Below are 10000 nucleotides of genomic sequence, written 5' to 3' on the forward strand. Positions count from 1 at the left end.
TAATGGTCATTTATCTTGAGGAGCTTTGGTGCGTGTTGCGGTGTGTGTGTGTGTGTGTGCTTGTGTGTGTGTGTGTGTGTGTGTGTGTGTGTGCATTTGATAACCCAGTTCGTGCGGTCTTGTGGGAACTTTCCAATCTCTCTCTCTCTCTTTCGTCATAATCCATAAACTTTCTCATGGGTAATTTAAGGACGTGTCCTTCTGTGAGTGAGCGATCGTAAACCACAGTTTTAGGAGCTCCGTTGTTGGCTTTGGGAATGAAGCTACTCTCTCCGTTGTCCAAAAAAACAGTCACAAAATAGTCTTCCTGGCGTTCCAAGATTGGCATTCTGCTCCCGGAAAAGTTCTAGCTACCGGGTGATGATCTGGGAATACCGGGGTGTACTCAGTTTTATGTCCCCCTCCACCGGCGCGCGGTCCTCCTGGGTGAATGTTCTAGAATTCCAGAGACATTCCGTTTGCTGTTATAGGGGAATAATGAGGCATTCAGGGCTGGGAATCTCCCGGGAAGAATAAGCGTTTTCCGGGCTTCTATACCTGGCACCTCACAGATGGGACATAGGCGGGCCCTCGGTCTGGATCGGAAGTCTGCTGGAACGCTCCCGGGGCACCGGAGGGAAATTCTGGGATGTATTGGAATGCCAAACCTGGGAATAGAATAGAATAGCCCAATCTGTCAACGGGATTGAATAGAATCTGCATAGAATGGAATTGAATGACAAGTCAGATGAATGGGATGGAATGGAATTTAATTGAATAGAATAGAATAACAAGTCAGTAGAATGGAATCGAATGGGAATAGTGTCCCTTCTATCTGTAACTGTTTTCTGTCCTGTCCTGCTTACTAGTGGTCTAGTTTCCCATCACATCCTGTCACACAACTGCGTGTGTATATCTTGTCACTGACCTCTCTCTCTCTCTCTCTCTCTCTCTCCTCAGACGGACTGTCCCAGTGATCAGGCCTCACTCCTGGCACCTGGCAAAACCTTCTGAGCCTCCCCCCCCTCTCCCTCCCCCCGACAACCCCCCTCCACCCCCCCCTCCCCCGCCCTCTGCCATGCAGCTCCACCCCGGACCCTACACACTACCCTGGCACGCCACAGACAACAGGTAACCACACACACACACACTCACACACACACATTACCCTGGCACACCACAGACAACAGGTAACTCACACACTACCCTGGCACGCCACAGACAACAGGTAACACACACTACCCTGGCACGCCACAGACAACAGGTAACACACACTACCCTGGCACGCCACAGACAACAGGTAACACACACACATTACCCTGGCACGCCACAGACAACAGGTAACTCAGACGTACACACACACACACACACACACACACACACACACAAACTCACTCACACACTACCCTGGCACGCCACAGACAACAGGTAACTCAGACGCACACACACTGCCCTGGCACACTACAGACAACAGGTAACACACACATTTACAGTACACTCACACAGATGCGCGCACACACACACACACACACGGTAACCCACCCACTGTACGCAGACAGACTGAGTACATAACAAAGTATCAATTGTGTGTTCAGACATAGTCATAACCTTTCAAGAAAGTAGTTATTACATCTTCTCTGTGTGTGTGTGTGTGTGTGTGTGTGTGTGTGTGTGTGTGTGTGTGTGTGTGTGTATGCGTGTGTGTGTGCATAATGTGTGTGTACTTACACGTTTGGTACACACCAAGTTTGGTGGAGAGGGATAATAGTCCAGGGTTGTTTTTCTGGGGTTAGCCAAGGCCCCTTAGTTCCAGTGAAGTGAACAGTTCCAGTGAAATGTTAATGCTTCAGCTTACCAAGACTTTTTGGACAATTCTATGCTTACAACGTTTTGGGAAGCATAGAATTGTTGAACAGTTTGGGGAAGGCCCTTTTCTGTTCCAGCATGACTGTGCCCCAGTGCACAAAGCAAGGTCCATAAAGGCATGGTTGGGTGAGGTTGGCGTGGAATAACTTGACTGGCCCGCACAGAGCCCTGACCTCAACCCCATCGAAGACCTCTGGGATGAATTAGAACGGAGATTGCGAGCTAAGCCCTCTCGTCCAACATCAGTGTCTGACCTCACAAATGCTCTTCTGGGTGAATAGGCAAAAATTCCCACAGACACACTCCAAAATCTTGTAGAAATTCTTCCCAGAAGAGTGGAAGCTGTTATAGCTGTAAAGGGAGGGGGGGAGTCAATATTGATGCCTATGAATTTAGAATGGGTGTGTAGGTGGCCCAATACTTGCGTGTGTGTGTGTGTGTGTGTGTGTGTGTGTGTGTGTGTGTGTGTGTGTGTGTGTGTGTGTGTGTGTGTGTGTGCGCGCGCGCACACCTGGGAGAATCGGCCCACACACTCCTGTGAGACCATATTGTTGGGCGAAATTCAGAGGCAGTGACGACTTTCCAAAGACCAACAATGTTTGAGGAAGTGGGTGAGCTCATGTGTACGGTCGACACAAGCCAGCAGGATACCATTGCTATTTACAGACATCGATTCAGACATTCCTCTTTGATCGTGAGTGTGTGTGGAGTGTGTGTGTGTGTGTGTGTGTGTGTGTGTGTGTGTGTGTGTGTGTGTGTGTGTGTACGTGTACGTGTGTGGGTCTCAAGGCATTCCTCACTGATCACCAATGAATACAGACCTCAGTAACTTCGGGCCTCCAGGGGGGTTGGGTGGAAATTTCCCATTTAGGCTGATCTGAGGTCAGATCGCTACCTTACATGAGCAACATCTAGGGGCGGTAAGGTACTGTACGCCTGGTCCTGGATCTGTGTTAAAGGTCATCTTCTGTACATGGCTACTAGTGATTAACTGGCATTAGTTCTGATGTTCAGTTCAGTTCTTCACATTCTTCCTTCAGCCTGATCACAGTCAACCGCTTCAGGGGCCTGCCCTGTTTCCAGATAGATTATCATAACACTAGAGAGGAAATTATGTAGACAAAGTTCAGGAAAGCTAGCCTGGCTTCGCTAGACGCACTTCGAAAAAATGAAGGGTCTGGCAATTCTGAGTTTATTTTAGATTTCTCAGAGGCATTATCAGTGTATCAATCAAAATGCCTCTGGAAGCAGTTTCTTGGCCCTTGTATTTCTCCACTCTTTGAGTGTGTACCCCCGTTAGTAGTTTGACGGTCTAGTGTCCTACTGTAGGTTTTGGGTTTCACCCCTTGCGGTGCCTTTTATTCCAATAAAACCTTTTATGGACTCTGCTCAGCCTCGTCCTGCAGATGCAACCCTTACTGTATCAGCGTGAATTACATTAACCCCTCTGAAGGAACGTACCATTCTCCATTATATTAACCCCTCTGAAGGAACGTACCATTCTCCATTACATTAACCCCTCTGAAGGAATGTGCCATTCTCCATTATATTAACCACTCTGAAGGAACGTACCATTCTCCATTACATTAACCACTCTGAAGGAACGTACCATTCTCCATTACATTAACCACTCTGAAGGAACGTACCATTCTCTGAAGGAACGTACCATTCTCCATTACATTAACCACTCTGAAGGAATGTACCATTCTCCATTACATTAACCACTCTGAAGGAACGTACCATTCTCCCTTACATTAACCACTCTGAAGGAACGTACCATTCTCTATTACATTAACCACTCTGAAGGAACGTACCATTCTCCATTATATTAACCCCTCTGAAGGAACGTACCATTCTCCATTACATTAACCACTCTGAAGGAACGTACCATTCTCCATTACATTAACCACTCTGAAGGAACGTACCATTCTCCATTACATTAACCACTCTGAAGGAACGTACCATTCTCCATTACATTAACCACTCTGAAGGAACGTACCATTCTCCATTACATTAACCACTCTGAAGGAACGTACCATTCTCCATTACATTAACCACTCTGAAGGAATGTACCATTCTCCATTACATTAACCACTCTGAAGGAACGTACCATTCTCCATTACATTAACCACTCTGAAGGAACGTACCATTCTCCATTACATTAACCACTCTGAAGGAATGTACCATTCTCCATTACATTAACCACTCTGAAGGAACGTACCATTCTCCATTCATTTAACCACTCTGAAGGAACGTACCATTCTCCATTACATTAACCACTCTGAAGGAATGTACCATTCTCCATTCATTTAACCACTCTGAAGGAATGTACCATTCTCCATTACATTAACCACTCTGAAGGAATGTACCATTCTCCATTACATTAACCACTCTGAAGGAATGTACCATTCTCCATTACATTAACCACTCTGAAGGAACGTACCATTCTCCATTACATTAACCATTCTGAAGGAATGTACCATTCTCCATTAGGAGGCTACGGGAGGTTCTCTCCTCCGTGTTTATTTATCCAGCTGAAATTCCTCCTACAGTATGTGGACTCCCCTGTGTGTCACTCTGGGGCTCTGTTCTGTTGCTTATTTGATTTGCATAGTTGATATGCAGTAATTCAGTACCATTATCCCTAATAGTTACAATTGGCCTGTGTACTGTGTGTGTGTGTGTGTTTATGTTAAGCTGATTTGTCTTAATGCTTTAGTTGCCACTGTCGACCAAGCCTGTCTGACTAACCTCGCCCCTGTACACACACACACACACACATACTGTATGCACACACACACACACACACACACACACACACACACACACACACACACACACACATTGACACAATGCAGCATGTGATGGGAGGACTGCTCTCGACATAGCAGAGGACAAAGGAATGTGCCTCCCTGAACATTTGGACAAAGAGAGGAAGACGTTCAATAAACTGAGTACAGTGTGTATGCGTGTGCGCTTGTGTGCCCGTGTGTGTGTGTGTGTGTGTGTGTGTGTGTGTGTGTCCGTCTCCCTAAGCCACCATTAGACTTTGTTATTCATGTCATAGGCAAGGGATGGACTGACTGGTTTTGAGAGGCAGTGTTGTGTGTGTGTGTGTGTGCGTCATTTCGCTCCACCTCATTGCTTCTCCTCCTTTTACCCACAATGCAACAGTGAGGAGGAGGAAATCCCTCCAAACTTGAGTCTGTCGTGTATCTCTCTCCCTTCTCTCAGTCTCTCTCTCTCTCTCTCTCTCTCTCTCTCTGTTCCTTGTCCAGTCAATTCAGACCACTCTGATATGTAACTCTGTCCTTCCCTTCTTTCTCTCCCTCCGTTCCTCCCTCTCCCTCCCTCCAGTGACCTGTCCATGCAGTGGGGCCAGCTGTCCAGACACTACTCCACTGACCACAGCAGTTCTCTGGGTAGCATGGAGAGCCTGGACCCTCCCGGCCAGACGAACTACGATTCCCAGAATTCGCCGGGCCAGACGACGGCGTACTACGACCCCCACCTCTCCCCGGTCGACCCGGCCATCTTCAACAACAAGCGGGACTCCGCCTACAGCTCGTTTTCCGCCAGCTCCAACACCTCGGACTGCACGCTGTCGCTGCGGCCCGGCGAGGCCTGCTCCATGGACAACCTGCTCCAGGGCCTGGGGCCGGCCTGCCGCGGCTTCCCCAGCGGGGAGGCCCCGTCCGCGGGGGGAGCGCCAGGCGAGGCCCAGGACGAGACGGGCCTAAAGTCGCGGTCGCTGAACAGGCCCAAGGCGAGGGCGCCTGAGACGAGGGAGAGGCCGTCCTCGTGCTGCTACGAGGAGGAGAGGAGAGGAGGAGGAGGAGGGGCCCCACAGCCCCCGACCAGGAAGGACAGTTTCAGGGCGACCCGGGGTCGCGCCGGGGTCGCCGACGACCCATGCGCCCCCGCCGGAAACCCCGACCTCCCCGTCATCGACCCCCCGGGGCAGATCCGCAACGGCTACTGGCGCGAGAATACGGAGGTCGCCGACGGGAACGGGGGTCTCGACGGCGATTCCCTGGGGTCCTACTACACCATCAAAACTCAGGATCCCCGGAGGGGCATGGACATGGCGGAAAACTTGCGCGACGGGCCCCGAGACCCCTGCCTCCCCCCTGCCCCGGCCGGGGCCTCCCCTACCTCCGGCCCCTCCACCGGCCCCCCGCCCCCGGACCCCTCCACGGGACTCCGGGGCGAGCCTCGCCCTCTCTGCCCCCAGGACGAGCACCCCAGGCTGGCCCTGCATCGCCACAGCGCCCCCGAGAAACTCCTGGCCGCCCAGCTGAGGCTCCTGGAGGTAACCGCCGATCGCTCGGGCCCCCGGGGCCAATCGGCGTCCTGCCCCCCCGGGGACGAGCCGGCGGGCTCCGGCGACGCCCACCTCCGCACCCGGGGGAAGCGGGGAGGTAGCCGGTCCCCCAGCCCGGGATCGGAGCACGCGGAGGGGGGCGAGGAGGCGAGGGACAAGGGCGAGGGGCCGGAGGGGCCCCCTGGCCAGCAGCAACCGACTTGGGGCCGGTCGGTCAGCGTGCCAGGGGGGGAGCCAGCCGGAGGTTTCGCCCAGGGAGGGGCGAGCCCTGACCGGGTACTGGAGAGGGATTTTGGGCCTCTGAGTGCCGCGTCCAGCATGGATACCTTATTGGAGGAGCAGAGAGGAGGAGGAGGAGCGGGCGACGAAAGGGAGGCGGCAAAGAGGTCCGGCGCGTCCCGGAGCCACCGGCGGTCGCGCCGTCGCAGCGAGCGCTTCGCCACGAACCTCCGCAACGAGATCCAGCGCAAGAAGGCCCAGCTGCAGAAGGGCAAAGGCCCGGGCGGGCTCCTCTACGACGGGGAGACCGTCCACGAGGAGGAGGGTCCTGACCCCCAGGGGGAGGCGGAGGGCGGGGTGGAGCCGGACTTCCCCGCCCAGGAACGGGGCTCCCAAATCGGGGAGGCTCCAGCACCGGGACGCCTAAGCAGACTGTGCTCGAGCTCGACACCCCAGCTCCACTTGCCTAGCCTAGGTACATCTGAAGCGCCTCAGGGCCGGATCGACTTAAACCATGAGGTCCATCAGAACCAGATGGGGAACCCGCCCGGCACCACCCAGAGGTGGGAGCGGGCCGACCCCAGCTGTGGGGTCGGTATCCAGGTCGTCGAGGAGCAGGCCCCGGCCGGGAAGGCGCGCCGATGGAGGTGGACGCCCGAACACAAACTCCAGCCGGACCTCGAGACCGCCCGGCGGGAGGAGAGGTCAAAAGCCGCCGGGTCACGACTCCGTTCCTCCTCCTCTTCCTCCGCCGCCACCGCCACCTCGTCCTCTTCCGCCCGTTTCTCCTATCTGCGCGCGGACGACAGTGACATCCTGCCATTCGCGGACCGCATGAAGTTCTTCGAGGAGACCAGCAGGAGCATGTCCGTGTCCAACCTCCCGGGCCTGACCGCTCGGAGGCAGAGGCCCGATCGGCACGGGCGACACCCGCATCCTTCCGGCTTCAATCCCCAGGGAGGGGGCTGTGCCCAGGGACAAGCCCAGAGGAGGTACTCCTACCAGGGGGGAATCCAGCAGGAAAGTCCCCTGCTTCCCAACACCGTGGAGGCCTGGAGGCAATCGGCTGGTAGTAATCGAGAGAGGGAGACGGAACGGATACGAGAGAGGGAGCGAGAGGAGAGGGCGAGGGAAAGAGAGAGGGACAGGGAGGAGAGGAGGAGAGAGAGGGAGAGAGAACAGGAGGACAGGGAGAGAGAGAGGGGGATGGAGCTGGAGAGGGCTAGACTGAGGGAGATCGAGAGGGAGAGGGAAAGAGAGGAGAGTCTTAGAGAGTGGGAGAGGCAGAGGGAGAGGGAGCTCGAGCTGGAGAGAGAAAGAAAGAGAGAGAGAGACCTGGAGAGGGAAAGAGAGAGAGAACGAGAGATGGAGAGACAGAGAGAGAGAGAGCTGGAGAGGGAAAGAGAGAGAGAACTCGAGCTGGAGAGACAGAGAGAGAGAGAGCTGGAGAGGGAAAGAGAGAGAGAGCTGGAGAGGGAAAGAGAGAGAGAACGAGAGAGGGAGAGGGAGCTTCAGAGGGAGAGAGACAGAGAGAGGGAGCTGGAGGAGGAGAGGGAAAGAGAGAGGGAGCGAGAAAGAGAGGAGAGGAGGACAGTCGGCCCCACCCAGGGTTTCCTCGGTGACTCGAGCCCAAAGACGAGAGTTCAAGAGTACCAGCAGAACGAGGACCAGTACCCGGCCCAGCCCCAGGCCTACACCCAGGCCTACCCCCAGCCCCAAGCCCAAAACCAGGCTCCTCGTTCAGCCTTTTACCCAGTCAACCACACCCCCCCGTCCCAGGACAACCAGGCTCAACACCAGGGATACACACCACGGAGCTACACTCCCACAGAGGCAAGTACACACACACACACACACGCACACACACAAATACTGGACATAAACATACACACACACATATACTCTCCAACACCACATTCTCCCACACTCCATAAATCCATCACTGCTGGATGGTTAGTGCTTAGGGGATTCTGAGGTTCTGGGTTCTGGCTAACGACAGAACTAAAGAGCCAGAGATTTATAGACCGAAATCAACTTGGACTGAGTTGGATCCCAACCATGGCCTCTACTATCAGCCTTGGGTCAGACAAAACCAGACAGTACCATGGACCCAGGCAGCTAAGGACTCTGTATGAATGACTCTACTGACTGATCTGCTGTTTTGAATGTTGAGTGAATGTTCTAGAATGCTCATTAAGAATGTTAGTGGACGTTCTGGAACTGTCATTCAGAATGTTACTGAGAGTTCTAGAACTGGTGCCAGAATGTTACTAGTGGTTCTAGAGCTTTCATTTTAGAGTGTAGGCTTGTGGAATGCAAGGACTCCAAAGAGTCAGTTCCAAAGGGTTATAGAACACGTTCAGGGCACGTCGTTTTAAGATAAGTTAAAAAGGAACTTTTCCAAATCAATTTAAATGTTCTCCAGTCCCAAATTGAATTGAGCAGAGTCGTCACGGCAGCAGTAACACCATAATATGATATCTTTCTAATGCTCTGGTTCTTTCTTGAACTCCACAGACCATAATATACTAACGACACAGATTGAAAATGACAGTTTTATGAAGTTAATGTATCTTTCCTGTCAAAACATCTAACTTGGCTGCTACAGCAGAACCAAACCTGGCCTTGCTCGATGCAAACTCTCTGGCTCCTCCCTTCGCTGTGTCCTATGGGAGGGTTGGGACCCTATATCCTCCCAACTCAGTCCATTTCCAATGAACGGTCTTTGGGTTGATGCCCGCGTCGATAGCCACGACGGACGGTTGTTTTATGTCAAACCACGATGGGGTCCAAGTTCGTTTAATGGTCCCAGATGTGAGGGAGGTAGCCCGGCCCACAAAACACACACACACACACACAAACACACACACACTTGGCAGGGGCGAGCCTTGCTCAGAGAGGGAAATACTGAGAGAATACGGTTTCATACGTCTTAACCCGCTTCACTCCTGGATTTGGGACAAATACCAAATACGAAAATATGCATGTTGAAACCGAATATAGTGAGATAAGTATGGTGCAACTGAGAGTATTGGAAGGGGATACTATTAAAATATGTGTTGTTGTTCATATCCTAGCCTAGTTTGCCTTCCAGGGATTTTGAAATAGCAGTGAATTATTATTTCCACTATTAGACTTGGGGCTTGGCTCTTCTGGATGTAGGTGCGTTTATTATTACAGTTGTCACTGTAAAGCTGTGTGTTTAGTTTAACTCAACATCTGCAGTCAGGGCTACGGCGTTAGAGTCCTTGGAGCGTAGCATTCTGGGAACCGGGGCTTACTCGGCCCGAACTGGGCCCTGACCCATATTCCTCCGGTCGGACACGCATCCCGATGGTGGGAAAGTCGCACCCTAAACTTAACCCCTCACCCCGGGACAAACGACAGTTTCCCCCCTTTGACTGACTTGGGCCGGCCCGCCCCACGGACGCGCTCTCCGAAGAACGTCATCGCTGACTAGGTGCGATTGTCTTCCGCAGGCGGAACCCGGTCCACCGTGCGACCAGACGCAGATCTACAGGAAGTTCAGCCTGACAGAGAGGTGAGCCACTTCCTGTCTCTCCCGTGTCTGACACACTTCCTCTATTAGGGTCTGAGTGCTCCGCCTCCCTC

At 53.0% G+C, this 10000-nt stretch overlaps 1 protein-coding gene across 1 annotated transcript in view; it reads left to right on the plus strand.

The window, feature by feature from the left end:
* shroom4 (shroom family member 4) overlaps positions 1 to 10000 on the plus strand; it is a gene marked incomplete at its 3' end in the record, with an annotated part of 39783 nt that overhangs the window by 26334 nt on the left and 3449 nt on the right. The window contains 4 exon segments of the mRNA XM_084451620.1: positions 940 to 1110; positions 5203 to 7702; positions 7874 to 8221; positions 9868 to 9929. Coding sequence (XP_084307746.1) covers positions 940 to 1110; positions 5203 to 7702; positions 7874 to 8221; positions 9868 to 9929 — 3081 coding nt within the window.

The sequence above is a fragment of the Borostomias antarcticus genome (genome assembly GCF_949987555.1).
Source record: "Borostomias antarcticus genome assembly, chromosome: 17".
Lineage (NCBI taxonomy): Eukaryota > Metazoa > Chordata > Actinopteri > Stomiiformes > Stomiidae > Borostomias > Borostomias antarcticus.